The 27,244-nt window shown below is 38.5% G+C and overlaps 1 protein-coding gene across 1 annotated transcript; it reads right to left on the reverse strand.

Moving 5' to 3' along the window:
- Nucleotides 1-1,071: 1,071 nt before the first annotated feature.
- On the reverse strand, nucleotides 1,072-5,335 carry LOC125656579 (uncharacterized). The gene is made up of 5 exons (XM_056143894.1): nucleotides 5,011-5,335; nucleotides 4,588-4,735; nucleotides 3,967-4,126; nucleotides 2,203-2,297; nucleotides 1,072-2,049 (listed from the first exon to the last, which is right to left on the reverse strand). Exons 1-5 carry the CDS (start codon nucleotides 5,210-5,212, stop codon nucleotides 1,980-1,982), a joined length of 675 nt encoding a protein of 224 aa, XP_055999869.1. The 5' UTR covers nucleotides 5,213-5,335; the 3' UTR covers nucleotides 1,072-1,979.
- Between the last annotated feature and the right edge of the window lie 21,909 nt (nucleotides 5,336-27,244).

The raw sequence follows: 27,244 nt of genomic DNA on the forward strand, positions 1-27,244 counted from the left end.
TATTTATTTCTTTCTGTTTCAATCTTTGCGTTCGAAACCAACAAGTGAAGTCGTTTTTCCCCAAATGTTCTCGGCTTTCGCGAACCTAGAAACGGTATTTATGTGATGTCGCAGGTCAATACGCTAGTTTCGCGATGAGAGCTTTTCTTTGTAGGAGGTGGATTTAGTACTACTCTAAATGCCTAACACCTACATTCAGTGAGGAAGATGGTACGATGAAAAGCGGCTTCTGTTTAAATACGTAGATGTAGAAAATACAAAAGGCTATCAAAAGAAATGTTTACTAAAATGAAAACAAAAGAAAACACTCATATCAATTTGCAAGTATCAATTTATCCTAAATATGGTATGTACGAGCAAAAAAAAAAACAAAAAAAACGTTATATTCATTATAATATAAGCGGGTGATGAAACTGGGTATGAGAAACTTTCTGTGTGCATTCACTCATTTCCCCCACCCCTGCCATTCTCTCACCAGAGGGCACGTTACGCAAGCTTCACTTATACTTCTATCAACGCTTGGAATCACGTGGCAATATAATCACATGATATAAACATCTATTCTCGATTCCTTTCCTTTTAAAAGTTATGGCATCAGGTGATACACCAGGCTCTTTTTCGTAGCCCACTCATGACTGGTACTTTGATAAGTACACATTTACCATTTACCTGTTTGTTTCTTATTCTACAAGTAGTATCGTACTTTTTACAGCCTTTCTTACTTTTGATTCCATGTTTACATTTAAATCTCCACCACGTGAATGTCCCACATTCATACGCATGATACGAAGTACATGTAGTTCCAACTTTAGGATCAGAAAACAGAGATTTTAAACAATTTACAGTAAGCATCACTTTAACTTCACCGAAAGCATTTCATAATATGTCTAAATATTTAAACATAAATGTTGGATATCAAATATTTTTACAAGGTTTCTGTAAAAAGCCGTTGACAGAGAGGTGTAGTGCGAGTAGCACCCCTGCGTGCAAAAATACTGTTTCGCGCCTGACTGTGAACAAGATCTCTTAAGGGAAATAATTCGAAACGCGTATTCACTGAGGGTGCGTTACTTTATCAACACCAACCGTATTACTATGCCCCGGTTGGTTATATATTGTTTAACGTCCCTCTCAAGAATTTTTCATTCACATGGAAACGTCATCATTGCCGGTGAAGGGCTGCAAAACATAGGCCTATGCTCGGCGCTTACCGACTTTGAGTAGAGAGGGATCTTTATCGTGCCACACCTGCTGTTTTTGCGGTCTCATCCAGAGGGCCGCCCCATTTACAGTGTAGTTGTCTTTTATGACACGTAGGGGGCCTATTCTAACCCGGATCCGTACGGTGTGGGGACCTGATATCTATCTTATGCCAAGCGCTTTACGAACTTCAACGTCAGAACTTGAACACTAGAGTTACTGCTCACAAAGCGAACGCTCTACGGCAATAAACGGAAGATATTTAAATCAGAGTTGTTGATTATACCTCCATACGAATAGTTGTACACCAGAATATGGATGGAATATCATCAATTCAGTCTAGGTGTAGATACTATTTAATACTACATGTAGTCAATAGTCATTCAATCACTCCATTTATAGAATGCAGTTAGTGAAAAGCATATGCGACACAGATTTATTGATTTAATTTCCAACAAAAACAGACAATATCTGAAAACTTAAATAAGATTTTTAATCAACAAATATGGCGATTCAATAAGGGCAAATACAAAAAAATAGAAAAATAATAATAAAATAATGGACACAATGAGATTCAACTACAACATTTCTACTCAATTGTCATGATTCCTTTTCATAATACTTCAGATGTCAGAAATTTGCAAAGATATTTGTTCAAGTTTGTATTGCTTTAATTACATTTTGCAAACTTCCTAGAAACGGATTCGATAAAAACAAAAAAGTAAACAAACGCCATTCTCGTAAAATCTCGGTCTACATTTGTATATCACTTGTTCCGGCTACTTATATATCTCAGTTGTTTGAAGTTCCACAGTGTATACATGTTTTTCTATTCTTCTAAATCGTTTCCTGAAAAAAGAAATAAAAGCTTATCATTGCTTCCATTTTGCGATAGGACAGACAAGTGTCGGTTCTGATGTCTATATATATCTGAGAGAGAGAGAGAGAGAGAGAGAGAGAGAGAGAGCATGAGCATTATTATTTTGTTATGATTATTCATACCTTCTATATTTTTGGATAAAATAACCAATAAACAAAATGATGGCTGTTGCTCCGAATAAAACTGCTAACATGCGCCAGTTTTTTGACAACCAATCCTACAAAAATCAACATGAAATTAACATGGAACAAAAGTTCATGATCATGCCTATGATAAACAAACAATAAGATTCCAAAAGTAGAAGTATGTGACTTGGAGTTGCTGCAGCAATTGTGTCTTTTGTCGGTGAACTGGTTTTCTCTTTACGTAAAGTGAAATTTGTTGAAGTTTTTATTCCTATTTTGCGTGGCGTGGAGATCCGGGTTAGAATAGGTCCTCAGTACCCTCACCGCCGGGGATCCGGATTAGAATAGGTCCTCAATATCCCTTGCTTGTCGTAAGATGCGACTAAATGGGGCGGTCCTTCAGAAGAGACCGCAAAAACGGAGGTCCCGTGTCACAGCAGGTGTGGCATGATAAAGATCCCTTCCTGCTCAAAGGCCGTAAGCGCCGAGCATAGGCCTAAATTTTGCAGCCTTTCACCGACAATGGTAACGTTTCCATGTAAGTGAAATATTCTCAAGAGGGACGTTAAACAATATACAATCAATCCTATTTTGCAATCGGTAACTTCCTACTAAATTTGCCAGCCCTAGAGTAGTTATTTCCAAACTCAATACTACGAGGTGTTTCAAAACATCACTAGGCTGTTTGTTCTCACGTAACCCGTCTCATTTCATTCCTCATGGTGATTGCTTAAGAACTCTTGCTATGATACGTGACACAAACACATTTCTTAAGTTTATTTGCGCTTGCCAGTCTTAGCGAATTAATATGTACATGTACGCAATTGTGTATATGATTAATATTTCTAGTCTCCCCGAAACCCTGATCTAGGGTTGATACATTTCTTAATTTCGTAGAACCCCCTACCTAGTTACTATGCCTGGTAAATTTTCTACAATAAAAAGGGACTGTTTACAAAGATTTAATACGTTTTCAATATATGGATCAACTGTAAATCTTTAATGACAAAGTAATTAGAGGCTTCAGGACCATATTTGACACGAAAGTTTTCAAGAAAACTAAAAGATGCTAGTTTACCTCTTTCCTAAAGCAAACGCTTGTTCTGCGTATGATCAGTTTTTAAATCGAGGCAGGCTACTGACAAACAGGTTGGTGGTGCAGGGGTTTCAACAGTTTCGTTTAAAGTCAACATTTTGCAAATTCTATGATGTTTATAACAATCTAGTTTGTTAATACAACATATCATTGGGTCAAATGCTGTCTGACTTGTTTTATACCAATTGTTAGGCTGTTTTTGCACACTGATTTTGATTACGGCTTACTGCGTTTACCTGATCAAGATATATGGTATGATCGGTCAACAGGGATGCTTACTCCTCCTGGGCACTTGATCCCACCTCTGGTGAATCCAGGGGTCCGTGTTTGCCCAACTCTCCATTTTGCACTGGTTATAGGAGTTATGAGATTGATCACTGTTCGTTATCTTCACCTTTCACCATCAAAACGGAGGGTCCATATCACGATAGGTGATAAGATATAAAACATTCACTGGTGCGGCCCAGAGCGCGATGCAATTTTTGTTTTAAAAATATGCGGTACTTAATCTAAAGCGGGAAACGTGTCTATAAAAATAAACATTTTTCGAGTGCGACGTAAATAAACAATAAAGCAAACAAAAACTAAGGAACTCCCCTGAAATTGAGCAAAATATTGCGAATGTTCTTGAGAAAGGGTATTTAGAAAAAGAATAAGCAGCTCACCACATTATGCTTTCTTTTTGGTGGTGGTACAAACGTACAGGGAAAGTGGTATTTCTTTAGTTTCTCCGGTGCCATCGCCCAGTAAGTCTGTAGAAAGGTATCGCTGTTGATGAGTTCATCTCCACAGGCAATGCTGAGGGCTACAGTTGACAGCTGTGATCTAATTGTGATAATAAAAAGTGAAATAATCGTTTGTTGGAATTATACTAATTGTTACTTGTTATGTTGAAGTAAATGTATGGTTTAGAAGTACCGATACGTATGACTTTACTATTAACCCGGTTTGGGATAAGCAGTATGCATCGGACGCAAATGGTGCACAGCTGAACTGCAGTTCTTCACACATTTCATCAGGTAACAGCGATAACAATCGCTTATATGAACCTCAAAATTTCATCTCTCTCCTCCCCTTTCTCATAAAATGACAAAAAGGCAATAAAACTCGTTTTAAAATTCTTTCAAAGTGACGTTCATCCGTACATGATTTTTGTGGCAGATGGGAAAATCCAGTTGTATGTGTACCTTGTATGTAGTTTTATGCAATAAATGTTTCGATACGATTTACTCAAACATGACAAGCTAAAACATTTACTTAATTGAAAGCTTGTCTTACATACGTACTTATCTACACCGTTAAGGACATCGATTCCCACGTGAATATTTGTTCCCTTTTTGCAGAGATTTTCCGATAGAAAAAATTTGATAGAGAACTCCAGTTCTGAAACGGACTTTTCATTCAGCTGTCCATCAATCGTCACTGCCCCAGACCCTGTAAACAAAATGCAACGGATTTAAAAAAGAATTTAATTGATTTTCTTACAAAAGACATTGGAATATAGAATGAGCACGGAGGAGCTACATTTCTTCTCATGAAAGGAGAAATCATTTCATACTTGTTGTAGAACATCTATATAGTTATTTTTGCAATGCAGGTTAACAATAAATCTCTAGATTTTACTTCCAAATACTGTATATAGAAATGCATGTATTTTATTTCATTTGCAGACTATATTTTCAAGCAACAATACAACTGATAAAACATACCGTCTTTACTGCATTTATCTAGTCTGCTTCCCTTGCAATAAAAAGAACAGTTTTTTCCATACCACTGGTCTGAACAGTACACCCGACCCTCTTCATCACATTTTACATGCTGGGATTCAATGCAGTGAGTAGAGCAATTACTACCATACCACATATCTTCACATTTCAACACACCATCTTCATCGCACCTTCCATGAGGCATATCCTCACAAAACAATTCACAGAATTTCCCGAAATATTGTTTATGACATGTGAGACGTCCATCCTCCCCACAGACCCCATGGGTATTGTTTCTACAGAACGTTGAACAGTCACTGCCGTAGAAATCCTTGTTACAAATTAATCTTCCATTCCAAGAACATCTACCATACGGAACATTTGGACAGTATATCGTGCAATTGTCGCCATAATAATTCTCCTTACAAACCAGTTCTCCAAGATGTGAACAAGTGCCGAACGTGACGTTTTGACAAAATTTGGTACAGTTTTCCCCATAGAAATTAACATGACAACCAATTTCTCCATCTTTTGAGCATGTACCATGTGTGAGATTTGGGCAGAAATTGGTACAATTTGTACCATAGTAATTCTCATGACATTTCAGTTGTCCATCCTGTGAACAAGTCCCATGTGTCACGTTTTGACAAAATACGGTACAGTTGTGACCATAGAAATTCACATGACAGGTTAAGATTCCATCTGGTGAACAGGTTCCCGACGTGACGTTCGGACAAAATTTCGTACAGTTCTCCCCATAGTAATTTTCACGACAAACGAGTTCTCCCCTCTGTGAACAAGTGCCATGTGTGACGTTTATACAATGTTTGGTACAGTTTGATCCGTAGTAGTTCTCATCACAATGACGTTCTCCATTCTTCCAGCAAGAACCATGCGTCACGTTGGAACAGAATATCGTGCAATTGTCGCCATAATAATTCTCCTTACAAACTAGTTCTCCGAGATGTGAACAAGTGCCGAACGTGACGTTTTGACAAAATTTGGTACAATTTTCCCCATAGAAATTAACATGACAACCAATTTCTCCATCTTTTGAGCATGTACCATGTGTGAGATTTGGGCAGAAATTGGTACAATTTGTACCATAGTAATTCTCATGACATTTCAGTTGTCCATCCTGTGAACAAGTCCCATGTGTCACATTTTGACAAAATACGGTACAGTTGTGACCATAGAAATTCACATGACAGGTTAAGATTCCATCTGGTGAACAGGTTCCCGACGTGACGTTCGGACAAAATTTCGTACAGTTCTCCCCATAGTAATTTTCACGACAAACGAGTTCTCCCTTCTGTGAACATGTGCCATGTGTGACATTTATGCAATGTTTGGTACAGTTTGATCCGTAGTAGTTCTCATCACAATGACGTTCTCCATTCTGCCAGCAAGAACCATGCGTCACGTTGGAACAGAATATCGTGCAATTGTCGCCATAATAATTCTCCTTACAAACTAGTTCTCCGAGATGTGAACAAGTGCCGAACGTGACGTTTTGACAAAATTTGGTACAATTTTCCCCATAGAAATTAACATGACAACCAATTTCTCCATCTTTTGAGCATGTACCATGTGTGAGATTTGGGCAGAAATTGGTACAATTTGTACCATAGTAATTCTCATGACATTTCAGTTGTCCATCCTGTGAACAAGTCCCATGTGTCACGTTTTGACAAAATACGGTACAGTTGTGACCATAGAAATTCACATGACAGGTTAAGATTCCATCTGGTGAACAGGTTCCCGACGTGACGTTCGGACAAAATTTCGTACAGTTCTCCCCATAGTAATTTTCACGACAAACGAGTTCTCCCTTCTGTGAACATGTGCCATGTGTGACGTTTATACAATGTTTGGTACAGTTTGATCCGTAGTAGTTCTCATCACAATGACGTTCTCCATTCTGCCAGCAAGAACCATGCATCACGTTGGAACAGAATATGGTGCAATTGTCGCCATAGTAATTCTCCTTACAAACTAGTTCTCCGAGATGTGAACAAGTGCCGAACGTGACGTTTTGACAAAATTTGGTACAGTTTTCCCCATAGAAATTAACATGACAACCAATTTCTCCATCTTTTGAGCATGTACCATGTGTGAGATTTGGGCAGAAATTGGTACAATTTGAACCATAATAATTCTCATGACATTTCAGTTGTCCATCCTGTGAACAAGTCCCATGTGTCACGTTTTGACAAAATACGGTACAGTTGTGACCATAGAAATTCACATGACAGGTTAAGATTCCATCTGGTGAACAGGTTCCCGACGTGACGTTCGGACAAAATTTCGTACAGTTCTCCCCATAGTAATTTTCACGACAAACGAGTTCTCCCTTCTGTGAACAAGTGCCATGTGTGACGTTTATGCAATGTTTGGTACAGTTTGATCCGTAGTAGTTCTCATCACAATGACGTTCTCCATTCTGCCAGCAAGAACCATGCGTCACGTTGGAACAGAATATCGTGCAATTGTCGCCATAATAATTCTCCTTACAAACTAGTTCTCCGAGATGTGAACAAGTGCCGAACGTGACGTTTTGACAAAATTTGGTACAGTTTTCCCCATAGAAATTAACATGACAACCAATTTCTCCATCTTTTGAGCATGTACCATGTGTGAGATTTGGGCAGAAATTGGTACAATTTGAACCATAATAATTCTCATGACATTTCAGTTGTCCATCCTGTGAACAAGTCCCATGTGTCACGTTTTGACAAAATACGGTACAGTTGTGACCATAGAAATTCACATGACAGGTTAAGATTCCATCTGGTGAACAGGTTCCCGACGTGACGTTCGGACAAAATTTCGTACAGTTCTCCCCATAGTAATTTTCACGACAAACGAGTTCTCCCTTCTGTGAACAAGTGCCATGTGTGACGTTTATGCAATGTTTGGTACAGTTTGATCCGTAGTAGTTCTCATCACAATGACGTTCTCCATTCTGCCAGCAAGAACCATGCGTCACGTTGGAACAGAATATCGTGCAATTGTCGCCATAATAATTCTCCTTACAAACTAGTTCTCCGAGATGTGAACAAGTGCCGAACGTGACGTTTTGACAAAATTTGGTACAGTTTTCCCCATAGAAATTAACATGACAACCAATTTCTCCATCTTTTGAGCATGTACCATGTGTGAGATTTGGGCAGAAATTGGTACAATTTGTACCATAGTAATTCTCATGACATTTCAGTTGTCCATCCTGTGAACAAGTCCCATGTGTCACGTTTTGACAAAATACGGTACAGTTGTGACCATAGAAATTCACATGACAGGTTAAGATTCCATCTGGTGAACAAGTTCCCGACGTGACGTTCAGACAAAATTTCGTACAGTTCTCCCCATAGTAATTTTCACGACAAACGAGTTCTCCCTTCTGTGAACAAGTGCCATGTGTGACGTTTATACAATGTTTGGTACAGTTTGATCCGTAGTAGTTCTCATCACAATGACGTTCTCCATTCTGCCAGCAAGAACCATGCGTCACGTTGGAACAGAATATCGTGCAATTGTCGCCATAATAATTCTCCTTACAAACTAGTTCTCCGAGATGTGAACAAGTGCCGAACGTGACGTTTTGACAAAATTTGGTACAGTTTTCCCCATAGAAATTAACATGACAACCAATTTCTCCATCTTTTGAGCATGTACCATGTGTGAGATTTGGGCAGAAATTGGAACAATTTGTACCATAGTAATTCTCATGACATTTCAGTTGTCCATCCTGTGAACAAGTCCCATGTGTCACGTTTTGACAAAATACGGTACAGTTGTGACCATAGAAATTCACATGACAGGTTAAGATTCCATCTGGTGAACAGGTTCCCGACGTGACGTTCGGACAAAATTTCGTACAGTTCTCCCCATAGTAATTTTCACGACAAACGAGTTCTCCCTTCTGTGAACATGTGCCATGTGTGACGTTTATACAATGTTTGGTACAGTTTGATCCGTAGTAGTTCTCATCACAATGACGTTCTCCATTCTGCCAGCAAGAACCATGCGTCACGTTGGAACAGAATATCGTGCAATTGTCGCCATAATAATTCTCCTTACAAACTAGTTCTCCGAGATGTGAACAAGTGCCGAACGTGACGTTTTGACAAAATTTGGTACAGTTTTCCCCATAGAAATTAACATGACAACCAATTTCTCCATCTTTTGAGCATGTACCATGTGTGAGATTTGGGCAGAAATTGGTACAATTTGTACCATAGTAATTCTCATGACATTTCAGTTGTCCATCCTGTGAACAAGTCCCATGTGTCACGTTTTGACAAAATACGGTACAGTTGTGACCATAGAAATTCACATGACAGGTTAAGATTCCATCTGGTGAACAGGTTCCCGACGTGACGTTCGGACAAAATTTCGTACAGTTCTCCCCATAGTAATTTTCACGACAAACGAGTTCTCCCTTCTGTGAACAAGTGCCATGTGTGACGTTTATACAATGTTTGGTACAGTTTGATCCGTAGTAGTTCTCATCACAATGACGTTCTCCATTCTGCCAGCAAGAACCATGCGTCACGTTGGAACAGAATATCGTGCAATTGTCGCCATAATAATTCTCCTTACAAACTAGTTCTCCGAGATGTGAACAAGTGCCGAACGTGACGTTTTGACAAAATTTGGTACAGTTTTCCCCATAGAAATTAACATGACAACCAATTTCTCCATCTTTTGAGCATGTACCATGTGTGAGATTTGGGCAGAAATTGGTACAATTTGAACCATAATAACTCTCATGACATTTCAGTTGTCCATCCTGTGAACAAGTCCCATGTGTCACGTTTTGACAAAATACGGTACAGTTGTGACCATAGAAATTCACATGACAGGTTAAGATTCCATCTGGTGAACAGGTTCCCGACGTGACGTTCGGACAAAATTTCGTACAGTTCTCCCCATAGTAATTTTCACGACAAACGAGTTCTCCCTTCTGTGAACAAGTGCCATGTGTGACGTTTATACAATGTTTGGTACAGTTTGATCCGTAGTAGTTCTCATCACAATGACGTTCTCCATTCTGCCAGCAAGAACCATGCGTCACGTTGGAACAGAATATCGTGCAATTGTCGCCATAATAATTCTCCTTACAAACTAGTTCTCCGAGATGTGAACAAGTGCCGAACGTGACGTTTTGACAAAATTTGGTACAGTTTTCCCCATAGAAATTAACATGACAACCAATTTCTCCATCTTTTGAGCATGTACCATGTGTGAGATTTGGGCAGAAATTGGTACAATTTGAACCATAATAATTCTCATGACATTTCAGTTGTCCATCCTGTGAACAAGTCCCATGTGTCACGTTTTGACAAAATACGGTACAGTTGTGACCATAGAAATTCACATGACAGGTTAAGATTCCATCTGGTGAACAGGTTCCCGACGTGACGTTCGGACAAAATTTCGTACAGTTCTCCCCATAGTAATTTTCACGACAAACGAGTTCTCCCTTCTGTGAACAAGTGCCATGTGTGACGTTTATGCAATGTTTGGTACAGTTTGATCCGTAGTAGTTCTCATCACAATGACGTTCTCCATTCTGCCAGCAAGAACCATGCGTCACGTTGGAACAGAATATCGTGCAATTGTCGCCATAATAATTCTCCTTACAAACTAGTTCTCCGAGATGTGAACAAGTGCCGAACGTGACGTTTTGACAAAATTTGGTACAGTTTTCCCCATAGAAATTAACATGACAACCAATTTCTCCATCTTTTGAGCATGTACCATGTGTGAGATTTGGGCAGAAATTGGTACAATTTGTACCATAGTAATTCTCATGACATTTCAGTTGTCCATCCTGTGAACAAGTCCCATGTGTCACGTTTTGACAAAATACGGTACAGTTGTGACCATAGAAATTCACATGACAGGTTAAGATTCCATCTGGTGAACAGGTTCCCGACGTGACGTTCGGACAAAATTTCGTACAGTTCTCCCCATAGTAATTTTCACGACAAACGAGTTCTCCCTTCTGTGAACAAGTGCCATGTGTGACGTTTATACAATGTTTGGTACAGTTTGATCCGTAGTAGTTCTCATCACAATGACGTTCTCCATTCTGCCAGCAAGAACCATGCGTCACGTTGGAACAGAATATCGTGCAATTGTCGCCATAATAATTCTCCTTACAAACTAGTTCTCCGAGATGTGAACAAGTGCCGAACGTGACGTTTTGACAAAATTTGGTACAGTTTTCCCCATAGAAATTAACATGACAACCAATTTCTCCATCTTTTGAGCATGTACCATGTGTGAGATTTGGGCAGAAATTGGAACAATTTGTACCATAGTAATTCTCATGACATTTCAGTTGTCCATCCTGTGAACAAGTCCCATGTGTCACGTTTTGACAAAATACGGTACAGTTGTGACCATAGAAATTCACATGACAGGTTAAGATTCCATCTGGTGAACAGGTTCCCGACGTGACGTTCGGACAAAATTTCGTACAGTTCTCCCCATAGTAATTTTCACGACAAACGAGTTCTCCCTTCTGTGAACAAGTGCCATGTGTGACGTTTATACAATGTTTGGTACAGTTTGATCCGTAGTAGTTCTCATCACAATGACGTTCTCCATTCTTCCAGCAAGAACCATGCGTCACGTTGGAACAGAATATCGTGCAATTGTCGCCATAATAATTCTCCTTACAAACTAGTTCTCCGAGATGTGAACAAGTGCCGAACGTGACGTTTTGACAAAATTTGGTACAGTTTTCCCCATAGAAATTAACATGACAACCAATTTCTCCATCTTTTGAGCATGTACCATGTGTGAGATTTGGGCAGAAATTGGTACAATTTGAACCATAATAACTCTCATGACATTTCAGTTGTCCATCCTGTGAACAAGTCCCATGTGTCACGTTTTGACAAAATACGGTACAGTTGTGACCATAGAAATTCACATGACAGGTTAAGATTCCATCTGGTGAACAGGTTCCCGACGTGACGTTCGGACAAAATTTCGTACAGTTCTCCCCATAGTAATTTTCACGACAAACGAGTTCTCCCTTCTGTGAACAAGTGCCATGTGTGACGTTTATACAATGTTTGGTACAGTTTGATCCGTAGTAGTTCTCATCACAATGACGTTCTCCATTCTGCCAGCAAGAACCATGCGTCACGTTGGAACAGAATATCGTGCAATTGTCGCCATAATAATTCTCCTTACAAACTAGTTCTCCGAGATGTGAACAAGTGCCGAACGTGACGTTTTGACAAAATTTGGTACAGTTTTCCCCATAGAAATTAACATGACAACCAATTTCTCCATCTTTTGAGCATGTACCATGTGTGAGATTTGGGCAGAAATTGGAACAATTTGTACCATAGTAATTCTCATGACATTTCAGTTGTCCATCCTGTGAACAAGTCCCATGTGTCACGTTTTGACAAAATACGGTACAGTTGTGACCATAGAAATTCACATGACAGGTTAAGATTCCATCTGGTGAACAGGTTCCCGACGTGACGTTCGGACAAAATTTCGTACAGTTCTCCCCATAGTAATTTTCACGACAAACGAGTTCTCCCTTCTGTGAACATGTGCCATGTGTGACGTTTATACAATGTTTGGTACAGTTTGATCCGTAGTAGTTCTCATCACAATGACGTTCTCCATTCTGCCAGCAAGAACCATGCATCACGTTGGAACAGAATATCGTGCAATTGTCGCCATAATAATTCTCCTTACAAACTAGTTCTCCGAGATGTGAACAAGTGCCGAACGTGACGTTTTGACAAAATTTGGTACAGTTTTCCCCATAGAAATTAACATGACAACCAATTTCTCCATCTTTTGAGCATGTACCATGTGTGAGATTTGGGCAGAAATTGGTACAATTTGAACCATAATAATTCTCATGACATTTCAGTTGTCCATCCTGTGAACAAGTCCCATGTGTCACGTTTTGACAAAATACGGTACAGTTGTGACCATAGAAATTCACATGACAGGTTAAGATTCCATCTGGTGAACAGGTTCCCGACGTGACGTTCGGACAAAATTTCGTACAGTTCTCCCCATAGTAATTTTCACGACAAACGAGTTCTCCCTTCTGTGAACAAGTGCCATGTGTGACGTTTATGCAATGTTTGGTACAGTTTGATCCGTAGTAGTTCTCATCACAATGACGTTCTCCATTCTGCCAGCAAGAACCATGCGTCACGTTGGAACAGAATATCGTGCAATTGTCGCCATAGTAATTCTCCTTACAAACTAGTTCTCCGAGATGTGAACAAGTGCCGAACGTGACGTTTTGACAAAATTTGGTACAGTTTTCCCCATAGAAATTAACATGACAACCAATTTCTCCATCTTTTGAGCATGTACCATGTGTGAGATTTGGGCAGAAATTGGTACAATTTGAACCATAATAATTCTCATGACATTTCAGTTGTCCATCCTGTGAACAAGTCCCATGTGTCACGTTTTGACAAAATACGGTACAGTTGTGACCATAGAAATTCACATGACAGGTTAAGATTCCATCTGGTGAACAGGTTCCCGACGTGACGTTCGGACAAAATTTCGTACAGTTCTCCCCATAGTAATTTTCACGACAAACGAGTTCTCCCTTCTGTGAACAAGTGCCATGTGTGACGTTTATGCAATGTTTGGTACAGTTTGATCCGTAGTAGTTCTCATCACAATGACGTTCTCCATTCTGCCAGCAAGAACCATGCGTCACGTTGGAACAGAATATCGTGCAATTGTCGCCATAATAATTCTCCTTACAAACTAGTTCTCCGAGATGTGAACAAGTGCCGAACGTGACGTTTTGACAAAATTTGGTACAGTTTTCCCCATAGAAATTAACATGACAACCAATTTCTCCATCTTTTGAGCATGTACCATGTGTGAGATTTGGGCAGAAATTGGAACAATTTGTACCATAGTAATTCTCATGACATTTCAGTTGTCCATCCTGTGAACAAGTCCCATGTGTCACGTTTTGACAAAATACGGTACAGTTGTGACCATAGAAATTCACATGACAGGTTAAGATTCCATCTGGTGAACAAGTTCCCGACGTGACGTTCGGACAAAATTTCGTACAGTTCTCCCCATAGTAATTTTCACGACAAACGAGTTCACCCTTCTGTGAACAAGTGCCATGTGTGACGTTTATACAATGTTTGGTACAGTTTGATCCGTAGTAGTTCTCATCACAATGACGTTCTCCATTCTGCCAGCAAGAACCATGCGTCACGTTGGAACAGAATATCGTGCAATTGTCGCCATAATAATTCTCCTTACAAACTAGTTCTCCGAGATGTGTACAAGTGCCGAACGTGACGTTTTGACAAAATTTGGTACAGTTTTCCCCATAGAAATTAACATGACAACCAATTTCTCCATCTTTTGAGCATGTACCATGTGTGAGATTTGGGCAGAAATTGGAACAATTTGTACCATAGTAATTCTCATGACATTTCAGTTGTCCATCCTGTGAACAAGTCCCATGTGTCACGTTTTGACAAAATACGGTACAGTTGTGACCATAGAAATTCACATGACAGGTTAAGATTCCATCTGGTGAACAGGTTCCCGACGTGACGTTCGGACAAAATTTCGTACAGTTCTCCCCATAGTAATTTTCACGACAAACGAGTTCTCCCTTCTGTGAACATGTGCCATGTGTGACGTTTATACAATGTTTGGTACAGTTTGATCCGTAGTAGTTCTCATCACAATGACGTTCTCCATTCTGCCAGCAAGAACCATGCGTCACGTTGGAACAGAATATCGTGCAATTGTCGCCATAATAATTCTCCTTACAAACTAGTTCTCCGAGATGTGAACAAGTGCCGAACGTGACGTTTTGACAAAATTTGGTACAGTTTTCCCCATAGAAATTAACATGACAACCAATTTCTCCATCTTTTGAGCATGTACCATGTGTGAGATTTGGGCAGAAATTGGTACAATTTGTACCATAGTAATTCTCATGACATTTCAGTTGTCCATCCTGTGAACAAGTCCCATGTGTCACGTTTTGACAAAATACGGTACAGTTGTGACCATAGAAATTCACATGACAGGTTAAGATTCCATCTGGTGAACAGGTTCCCGACGTGACGTTCGGACAAAATTTCGTACAGTTCTCCCCATAGTAATTTTCACGACAAACGAGTTCTCCCTTCTGTGAACAAGTGCCATGTGTGACGTTTATACAATGTTTGGTACAGTTTGATCCGTAGTAGTTCTCATCACAATGACGTTCTCCATTCTGCCAGCAAGAACCATGCGTCACGTTGGAACAGAATATCGTGCAATTGTCGCCATAATAATTCTCCTTACAAACTAGTTCTCCGAGATGTGAACAAGTGCCGAACGTGACGTTTTGACAAAATTTGGTACAGTTTTCCCCATAGAAATTAACATGACAACCAATTTCTCCATCTTTTGAGCATGTACCATGTGTGAGATTTGGGCAGAAATTGGTACAATTTGAACCATAATAACTCTCATGACATTTCAGTTGTCCATCCTGTGAACAAGTCCCATGTGTCACGTTTTGACAAAATACGGTACAGTTGTGACCATAGAAATTCACATGACAGGTTAAGATTCCATCTGGTGAACAGGTTCCCGACGTGACGTTCGGACAAAATTTCGTACAGTTCTCCCCATAGTAATTTTCACGACAAACGAGTTCTCCCTTCTGTGAACAAGTGCCATGTGTGACGTTTATGCAATGTTTGGTACAGTTTGATCCGTAGTAGTTCTCATCACAATGACGTTCTCCATTCTTCCAGCAAGAACCATGCGTCACGTTGGAACAGAATATCGTGCAATTGTCGCCATAATAATTCTCCTTACAAACTAGTTCTCCGAGATGTGAACAAGTGCCGAACGTGACGTTTTGACAAAATTTGGTACAGTTTTCCCCATAGAAATTAACATGACAACCAATTTCTCCATCTTTTGAGCATGTACCATGTGTGAGATTTGGGCAGAAATTGGTACAATTTGAACCATAATAATTCTCATGACATTTCAGTTGTCCATCCTGTGAACAAGTCCCATGTGTCACGTTTTGACAAAATACGGTACAGTTGTGACCATAGAAATTCACATGACAGGTTAAGATTCCATCTGGTGAACAGGTTCCCGACGTGACGTTCGGACAAAATTTCGTACAGTTCTCCCCATAGTAATTTTCACGACAAACGAGTTCTCCCTTCTGTGAACAAGTGCCATGTGTGACGTTTATGCAATGTTTGGTACAGTTTGATCCGTAGTAGTTCTCATCACAATGACGTTCTCCATTCTGCCAGCAAGAACCATGCGTCACGTTGGAACAGAATATCGTGCAATTGTCGCCATAATAATTCTCCTTACAAACTAGTTCTCCGAGATGTGAACAAGTGCCGAACGTGACGTTTTGACAAAATTTGGTACAGTTTTCCCCATAGAAATTAACATGACAACCAATTTCTCCATCTTTTGAGCATGTACCATGTGTGAGATTTGGGCAGAAATTGGTACAATTTGTACCATAGTAATTCTCATGACATTTCAGTTGTCCATCCTGTGAACAAGTCCCATGTGTCACGTTTTGACAAAATACGGTACAGTTGTGACCATAGAAATTCACATGACAGGTTAAGATTCCATCTGGTGAACAAGTTCCCGACGTGACGTTCAGACAAAATTTCGTACAGTTCTCCCCATAGTAATTTTCACGACAAACGAGTTCTCCCTTCTGTGAACAAGTGCCATGTGTGACGTTTATACAATGTTTGGTACAGTTTGATCCGTAGTAGTTCTCATCACAATGACGTTCTCCATTCTGCCAGCAAGAACCATGCGTCACGTTGGAACAGAATATCGTGCAATTGTCGCCATAATAATTCTCCTTACAAACTAGTTCTCCGAGATGTGAACAAGTGCCGAACGTGACGTTTTGACAAAATTTGGTACAGTTTTCCCCATAGAAATTAACATGACAACCAATTTCTCCATCTTTTGAGCATGTACCATGTGTGAGATTTGGGCAGAAATTGGAACAATTTGTACCATAGTAATTCTCATGACATTTCAGTTGTCCATCCTGTGAACAAGTCCCATGTGTCACGTTTTGACAAAATACGGTACAGTTGTGACCATAGAAATTCACATGACAGGTTAAGATTCCATCTGGTGAACAGGTTCCCGACGTGACGTTCGGACAAAATTTCGTACAGTTCTCCCCATAGTAATTTTCACGACAAACGAGTTCTCCCTTCTGTGAACATGTGCCATGTGTGACGTTTATACAATGTTTGGTACAGTTTGATCCGTAGTAGTTCTCATCACAATGACGTTCTCCATTCTTCCAGCAAGAACCATGCGTCACGTTGGAACAGAATATCGTGCAATTGTCGCCATAATAATTCTCCTTACAAACTAGTTCTCCGAGATGTGAACAAGTGCCGAACGTGACGTTTTGACAAAATTTGGTACAGTTTTCCCCATAGAAATTAACATGACAACCAATTTCTCCATCTTTTGAGCATGTACCATGTGTGAGATTTGGGCAGAAATTGGTACAATTTGTACCATAGTAATTCTCATGACATTTCAGTTGTCCATCCTGTGAACAAGTCCCATGTGTCACGTTTTGACAAAATACGGTACAGTTGTGACCATAGAAATTCACATGACAGGTTAAGATTCCATCTGGTGAACAGGTTCCCGACGTGACGTTCGGACAAAATTTCGTACAGTTCTCCCCATAGTAATTTTCACGACAAACGAGTTCTCCCTTCTGTGAACAAGTGCCATGTGTGACGTTTATACAATGTTTGGTACAGTTTGATCCGTAGTAGTTCTCATCACAATGACGTTCTCCATTCTGCCAGCAAGAACCATGCGTCACGTTGGAACAGAATATCGTGCAATTGTCGCCATAATAATTCTCCTTACAAACTAGTTCTCCGAGATGTGAACAAGTGCCGAACGTGACGTTTTGACAAAATTTGGTACAGTTTTCCCCATAGAAATTAACATGACAACCAATTTCTCCATCTTTTGAGCATGTACCATGTGTGAGATTTGGGCAGAAATTGGTACAATTTGAACCATAATAACTCTCATGACATTTCAGTTGTCCATCCTGTGAACAAGTCCCATGTGTCACGTTTTGACAAAATACGGTACAGTTGTGACCATAGAAATTCACATGACAGGTTAAGATTCCATCTGGTGAACAGGTTCCCGACGTGACGTTCGGACAAAATTTCGTACAGTTCTCCCCATAGTAATTTTCACGACAAACGAGTTCTCCCTTCTGTGAACAAGTGCCATGTGTGACGTTTATACAATGTTTGGTACAGTTTGATCCGTAGTAGTTCTCATCACAATGACGTTCTCCATTCTGCCAGCAAGAACCATGCGTCACGTTGGAACAGAATATCGTGCAATTGTCGCCATAATAATTCTCCTTACAAACTAGTTCTCCGAGATGTGAACAAGTGCCGAACGTGACGTTTTGACAAAATTTGGTACAGTTTTCCCCATAGAAATTAACATGACAACCAATTTCTCCATCTTTTGAGCATGTACCATGTGTGAGATTTGGGCAGAAATTGGTACAATTTGAACCATAATAATTCTCATGACATTTCAGTTGTCCATCCTGTGAACAAGTCCCATGTGTCACGTTTTGACAAAATACGGTACAGTTGTGACCATAGAAATTCACATGACAGGTTAAGATTCCATCTGGTGAACAGGTTCCCGACGTGACGTTCGGACAAAATTTCGTACAGTTCTCCCCATAGTAATTTTCACGACAAACGAGTTCTCCCTTCTGTGAACAAGTGCCATGTGTGACGTTTATGCAATGTTTGGTACAGTTTGATCCGTAGTAGTTCTCATCACAATGACGTTCTCCATTCTGCCAGCAAGAACCATGCGTCACGTTGGAACAGAATATCGTGCAATTGTCGCCATAATAATTCTCCTTACAAACTAGTTCTCCGAGATGTGAACAAGTGCCGAACGTGACGTTTTGACAAAATTTGGTACAGTTTTCCCCATAGAAATTAACATGACAACCAATTTCTCCATCTTTTGAGCATGTACCATGTGTGAGATTTGGGCAGAAATTGGAACAATTTGTACCATAGTAATTCTCATGACATTTCAGTTGTCCATCCTGTGAACAAGTCCCATGTGTCACGTTTTGACAAAATACGGTACAGTTGTGACCATAGAAATTCACATGACAGGTTAAGATTCCATCTGGTGAACAAGTTCCCGACGTGACGTTCGGACAAAATTTCGTACAGTTCTCCCCATAGTAATTTTCACGACAAACGAGTTCTCCCTTCTGTGAACAAGTGCCATGTGTGACGTTTATGCAATGTTTGGTACAGTTTGATCCGTAGTAGTTCTCATCACAATGACGTTCTCCATTCTTCCAGCAAGAACCATGCGTCACGTTGGAACAGAATATCGTGCAATTGTCGCCATAATAATTCTCCTTACAAACTAGTTCTCCGAGATGTGAACAAGTGCCGAACGTGACGTTTTGACAAAATTTGGTACAGTTTTCCCCATAGAAATTAACATGACAACCAATTTCTCCATCTTTTGAGCATGTACCATGTGTGAGATTTGGGCAGAAATTGGTACAATTTGAACCATAATAACTCTCATGACATTTCAGTTGTCCATCCTGTGAACAAGTCCCATGTGTCACGTTTTGACAAAATACGGTACAGTTGTGACCATAGAAATTCACATGACAGGTTAAGATTCCATCTGGTGAACAGGTTCCCGACGTGACGTTCGGACAAAATTTCGTACAGTTCTCCCCATAGTAATTTTCACGACAAACGAGTTCTCCCTTCTGTGAACAAGTGCCATGTGTGACGTTTATACAATGTTTGGTACAGTTTGATCCGTAGTAGTTCTCATCACAATGACGTTCTCCATTCTGCCAGCAAGAACCATGCGTCACGTTGGAACAGAATATCGTGCAATTTTCGCCATAATAATTGTCTTTACAAATGAGATCTCCATGGGGCGAGCATGTTCCATGCGTTACGTTTGGACAATATTTCGTACAATTCTCTCCATAATAGTGGTGATGACATTGGATCTTTCCAAGAGAAGTACAGTACCCGTTTTTGATGTTTGGACAAAAGCGTGAACAGTTTGAGCCGTAATAATTTTGAGCACACACCATGGTGCCATTTTTAATGCATGTACCGGTGTTAGAATTTGCACAGTAAATAGTACATTGATTTCCATAGTAGTTTTCATTACAATAGATATTCCCACATGTATCGCAAAATCCGTTGACAGGAGGAACGCAATTATGGCTACAATATCGACCATACCAACTTGTATTGCATTTTACATTACCATTATCATCACAATATCCATTTTGCGAAACATGACACCAACGTGAACAGTTTGTTCCATAATAATCTTCATTACAAACTTTCTTTCCATTGTGGTCACACGTGTAAGTATTTTCATTGCAATCGAAGTAATATTTGAAACTGGCTTTCAATGTGCAGCTGGAAATATAGAAAATGAGAAATGGAACGCAAAGCTTATCTAACATACATATGTAAGTAGGAATGGTTTAAGGAAGCGTATATGTATTTTAAAGATCCATGTGGTGACCGTACGGTTACCGAAAGAAAAAAAAGGTGCGACCTGATCAAAACAGATTTGATTTACCTGGAGTGGCCAGCGACTGCCCCAGAGTTAATTGTTAATATACACAATGAAATACACTGACCGTAATATATATTAGAAATCTACCAATCAACCGTTTACGAATAAGAATAAAAATACAATGTATATCAATTATGTTCTAAAATCATTCAATTTGATCTGAAAATATTATTAACTCAATAATTATTTTCAGGACATTAGCCAACATTCCTTTTCGGTATTTGGATTGTCAGGCCACCAGAACTGTTGTTCCCAACAACAACACATGATTTGATTAACAGAAGCAATCCCGGCATTATGTTAAGGATACTCTAGGGGAACGGAAGCTGATGCTACTACTACGATAATTTTTTTCTGGATCTCAAATGTGAAATTTGGAACATTATATGCTTGCCTTTCAGAGATACAGCATTCTTCAAGCATGCCTTCAAACTCAACTTTGTAAAATTAAATGCCTTCAATTAATCAGATTTGAACATTGTCTTACTAAAATATTTTCTTGCAGAATTGTTCTCGGGTAGATAAGCCGTATCAACATTATAAAGCTTTTTTCTCTCTCTAGGAAATCCCTCAATTACATGTAATTGTGCAAGTTTAATTAGTATGTAATGACATTTAGGACTTACACCATGGTGGTAAATTAACTACATGTGCATGTAATACAATTGCGTCTATGTCCGAATAGATCAAGACTTGTATATGTGTAAAATGTAACGCATGTATAGTTGATTTTTTCATGCAATTGCTTTATCTCTATGACTTTAACCTAGGAAGTTTGAATAATGTATTCGTTTAAAAAACATTAAAATCTGTATAAAGTCTATTGCATTAATTCTCTCATTTTACTGTACGTCTGACCATAGCATGTTAAATATCAGAAGCGATTACCATTATTACACTATGTTCGAAGGAAGTTTAAATCTTTCAAAATAATAGACCAACACTAGCCCACTGATCAATGGATGGACGTAACACAACACTGACAAATCAGAAGTTTCAGAAAGAAATGGACTTGCATTCGACGTAATTTCATTTTCATTTAATTACCGGGGTAATTAGTGAAAATGATTATGGAGTGAAAATGATTGTGGAGTGTATTTTAAAATATCAACAAGAGGTGTTTGTGAAACACAAATGCCCCGGATCATGGCCAATTCCAAAGATGGCCAATGTCACAAGGACAAATATCTTGGTACCAGTAGAAAGATCTTGTCACAAGAAATACTCTGGTGCAATATGAAAGCACTAATATTTACCATTTAGAAGTTATGACCAATGTCATATTTTAAAAAGTAGATCAAACGTCAAGGTCACAGGGTCAAAGATTTTGGTACCCATGGAAAGGTCTTGTCACAAGGAATATGCATGTGAAATATCAAATATCTAGCACTTACTGTTCAAAAGTTATTGGCTAGGTTTAAGTTTTCAAAAAGTAGGTCAAACTCCAAGGTCAAGGTGGCAGGGTAAAAATTGTTGATACCCACCAAATTGTTTTGTCTCAAGGAATTCACATCTGAAAACTCTATCACTTACTGTTCAATAGTTATAAGGAAGTTTTTAAAAAGTAGGTCAAACTCCAAGGTCAAGCTCACTAGGTCAAACATATTGATACCCAGGAAACGTCTTCTCACAAGGAATACTCATGTGAAATATCAAAGCTTTAGCACTTACTGTTCAATAGTTATTAGCAAGATTAAAGTTTTCAAAAGGTAAGTCAAAGTCCAAGGTCAAGCTCACAGGGTCAAAGATATTGGTACCCATTGAAAGGTCTTGTCACAAGAAATACTCATGGGGAATATCAAAGCTCTAGCACTTACTGTTCAAAAGTTATTAGCAAGGTTAAAGTTTCAGACAGAATGAGAGAATTACAGAAAGACAGACAGGACAAAAACAATATGGCCCTGATCTTCGAACTCGGTGGCATAATAAATATTCAAGTACTAGTAATATCTTACCTTGATAGGGCTTGGGACTTTTTATATAACTTCGCGTTGTTTGTCATATATTGCGGACTCTTGAACTGGTACTGATGACGAAAAGGCGGCAAAGAATTGTTTTTGAGTTGACCCAAATTCGTATACATGCCAACTGTGAGAACATATGTATGGTCCTAAAACGTATATATAAACAATATTAAAGTACACCTATACTCGGCCTACGTCACAATCAAATGTAAATGCGGAACCACGCTTCCATTTTCCGATATCCATTTGATTTTCACATGGCATATGAGATATGGATATCAGTTTCAATTCCTTCCTGGATGTTCTTATCTTCTTATCAGTAAACTTTTAGATTGAGATTTTGTGTTTTAAAAAAAAAGGTGGGGGCTGGATGATTAAAGCTTTAGAAAAAAATCGGTTGGAGAACAAACAACATTTTAGCGGATGAAGTTGTGTCAATTACATATATGTACATTGTACATGTCCGTGGGGCATTCAGTATACATTGACTTTTCATGAATGTGAAAGTTTTACAATTATCCAAATGTGTAACATATGGGATTACGGGGGCATCAGAAAGTGGGGAAGACGGGTAAGAAAGGGGGTCGGGGTCGGACCAATTCAGATTTCCACCAGCATCATGATAGCATTTCTTTTATGAGGATCCGGGTTAGAATAGGTTTCAAATTATCATCAACAAATAGATGGTAAGCTTGTGTAAAAAGAAAAGTTCACATTTCGCTGCTCTAGTGACCACAGATATCGAAGTTGTGTTCGCTGCTACAATGTTACATTGACGCAAGCTTCAAATATCAGCTGCAAATAATTTGTTTTATTTCACCGATAGTCATGAATTTGTCATTTTTTCCTCATCCTCTCTCCTTTTTTTCAGAGTTATTGGAGCAGTAGCTATTAGTTCCTTATTGAGATTGCATCTACTTAGATCGGCGTAAGTGGTGTATAATTCATGTACATGTAAATTATTCCATGAGCAGTAGAGATTCATATAAACCTTTGTTTCAGTATATATGATATAACGCACATCACACGTATGCATTAATCATTTAAGCAAAACCATCAAAATTCAGTTTGCTACTTTTGTTTTACATTTACATTGTGCAAAGCCTTCTCTAGAATTTTTTTTTTCAAATAAACTGTAAAATTTAATTGTACACCATATGTATCTTATAATAGTTATAGTTTAGCTTAGTTCAAATTATTATCGAAGGTTGTAAATATGCTCAAACTTCGCATGTCTTACGAAATATGATAGTGTATAATTTTGCAAGATTTTTAGGAGGGTGTACTTGTTGTAGAGCTGATAGCTTATAAAATAATTCGTCAACATATAATTTTTTTACTCAAATTCTTATTCTAAGATAATAATCTTGAAATTAAAAACAATTCATTCAAGGCTTACTCCATAAAAAATGGGGAATGGACCAATGTTGACGTAAAATGGTATGTCAAACAGTATTTCTTTTAACATGTTTGGGCTCACAAAGTGTACATTATGAAAATATTTATTCCAATTTGATAGAATAAATGATTACATATCATTAAATAAAGAGTATATAGTCTATCTTGCTTATTATCACCCATTTGTTTGGAAAAAATGATAATTATTAAGAAAAATAAAGAAGGAGGAGTGCATTTTCATTAATGCTGATATATGTGGATGGGGTGCTTACTTTTGAGAAGCAATACCAAGGAAAATAACATGTTAACATATATATTTTTCCATGTCTATCTATTACTGGAAAATATATCTATCTTGTAAATGAATTTTTTTCATGATTGAGTCCATTAATGGCCGAGTATAGATCTACCTTAATTCAGAACGTGTATGGTTATCTTCCTGTTTTCCAGCTGACTGGGACGGCCTAGGTTTACGCACTCCGTAAACCCTTGTAAACTTGAAGTTTCCAAACTGGAACCTTGCGTAAACCATTTGTTTTCTTAAGTTTCCGCATAGTTTACGCACAGTTTCCGCGCAATGGAAACCATAGTTTTCATGCAGTGGTTGAACAATTAAAAGACATGTAGAATAATTATTGAAGAAATGGCAGGTCGTTCTTAATTCGAAAATATGACATGGTGTTGGATTGTCTTAGTGATATATACATGTGTAAAACTTATACGGTACCAATCGTGATGCACCAGATGTGCATTTCGACAAATAATGTCTCTTCAGTAATGCTCAAGTCTCAATATACCTGGCAAATTGCCAAAACGAAGCTAAAGTGACCAGGGTTAAAATGTAAATATGTTAAAAGAGTATTTTATAGAATTTAAATAGTTTCATTGTTATTGATATCTGTATTAATATAGGGAGGTGACCATTCTACATTGATCCAGTGCCTTTTTATGGGATTCGAAACTGTGACTGTGAGATGTATGAGAGTTTGACTTCTAGGCGGGCAATTCTACTTTCACTTTAAACGGTAAGTTGAAAAGAGCATGCTGCATCTTTGATGTAAAATATCTCGAAAAGGAATCAAGGACCCTAATGCAAATTTTGCCTTGTTGGAAAGGTTAGGAATTTTGCTGAAAGTTGATATCTGTCATTATACTGGGAATTTTTTTTTTTTTGAATAAGGTGGGGTTGAAAATGGGTATATTTTCCTCATTTTTGTTGCTTTTTTACTTCCAGGATGGCAGGTGCCTGAGTGTATCTCGACCCATTTCCAGGCTAGCATCAGATGTCATGATGGACCTTTAAAATCTTTCACATGTGTACTTTCAAGAAACATATACATTATTTTTGAAAATTGGTTGCCATGGTAATAAAATCTGAAAATTAAAACATGGGCTTCTGAAGGCGAATTTTCCTCCATTTCCTGGTAGTTTGTGACCTCAACCGAAATGTTTGAAATCCGAAATAACAATGCAGTTTTAGAACTATTATATGGAGAAACAGCGTGCCAAAAAAAGTGGAGTCAAATTCGTCCAAGAATAAGAGCTATGCATGAGGGAGATAATCCTTAATTTTGAAATGAATTTCTAAATTTTATAACAGCAATTAAATATACATCCGTATTTTCAAGCCAGCAACGAAGTACTTAGCTACTGGGCTGCAGAGACCCTCGGGGACTAACAATCCACCAGCAGAGGCTAGGCCTCGACCCAGGGGTCATCATGTAAAACTTTTACGGTACCAATTTTGATGCACCAGATGCGCATTTCGACAAATAATGTCTCTTCAGTGATGCTCAACCGAAATGTTTGAAATCCGAAATAACAATGAAGTTTTAGAGCTATTATAGGTTAAACAGCGTGCCAAAAAAGTGGAGTCAAATTCGTCCAAGGATAAGAGCTATGCATGAGGGAGATAATCCTTAATTTTGAAATGAATTTCTAAATTTTATAACAGCAATTAAATACATCCGTATTTTCAAGCCAGCAACGAAGTACTTAGCTACTGGGCTGTAGAGACCCTCGGGGACTAACAATCCATCAGCAGAGACCTCGACCCAGCGATCATAATGTAAAACTGATACAGTACCAATTGTGATGCACCAGATGCGCATTTCGACAAATAATGTCTCTTCAGTGTATTTACAAATACATGTACATGTATTTACAAAGACGAAGAGTAGATAAATAGATATAGATAGATAGATAGATAGATAGATAGATAGATAGATAGATAGATAGATAGATAGATCGATAGATAGATAAATGAACTCACGCCGGGATCATTCAACCTGTATGTTACTTCTGGTTGTCCTATGCCTGACACATTGAATGTGTACATGTTCTGTTGACAAGTACGGTTTTCAGTTGGTCTGTGGATAAAGTGTCAGGAATCAACAGGAAATAAGTACTTTACGAATACTTTAATCAAATATTCAAAACAAAACAATCGGATGACGATGTTTAATATGTATGAGAGTTAAGAAATGAAACTTATAATTCTTTATTTGATGCATGTATCAAACGAAAAATTGGTGGACGGAAAACTTCATCAATACGCGTAGCGCATTGATGAAAAAGTTTTCCGTCCAATGTTTTGCATCAAACATGCATCAAATAAAGAATCATAAATTTCATTTCTTATCATTTAATTATGTTTTTAAAATAGAAAAAACAAATAGTTGCTCTCATCAAAAAGCTTGAATTAACGTTTTTGAAATGGCGCGTAGGAATATCTATACATAACAATGAAAACAGGCTGTGCGTTCAGGTCAGTAAGAGTTACGATGATACGCCAAATCAAAGATGTAATGGTTAAAAACTGAATTAGATATAAAGAAAGAGAACAAGTGATGACTGGATGTATGGTGCATTGCATTCGAGGAGACGTTGAACACTGGTTGTGTCATAAGAACGGTGGATTGCGACTTGGCTCCAACACGGTTCATTTTCATTAATATCACGCAGATCAAAAGTCGCTGCTTGCTCCGTCATGTTATCGAACTCGTAAAGCAGACGATACATACCGGGAACTCGTGTTTACAAATCTATCTACTTCTACCAGTCAGTATCCTACGTCATCAAGTTGTATATTCTGTCATGTCATCACTAGGCCTATGTGTGTTGTTTTTTTTAAAATTAATTTGTATTTTATT

Source organism: Ostrea edulis, chromosome 7 (assembly GCF_947568905.1).
Source record: "Ostrea edulis chromosome 7, xbOstEdul1.1, whole genome shotgun sequence".
Taxonomy (NCBI): Eukaryota; Metazoa; Mollusca; class Bivalvia; order Ostreida; family Ostreidae; genus Ostrea; species Ostrea edulis.

Coding starts and splice junctions, on each gene's coding strand:
- LOC125656579 (XM_056143894.1), bottom strand. CDS start 5,212: ATGCCTCATGGAAGGTGCGATGAAGATGGTGTGTTGAAATGTGAAGAT. Junction 4,736..5,010: donor AGATAAATGCAGTAAAGACG/GTATGTTTTATC, acceptor TTTTGTTTACAG/GGTCTGGGGCAGTGACGATT. Junction 2,298..3,966: donor CAAAAAGAAAGCATAATGTG/GTGAGCTGCTTA, acceptor TGATTTTTGTAG/GATTGGTTGTCAAAAAACTG.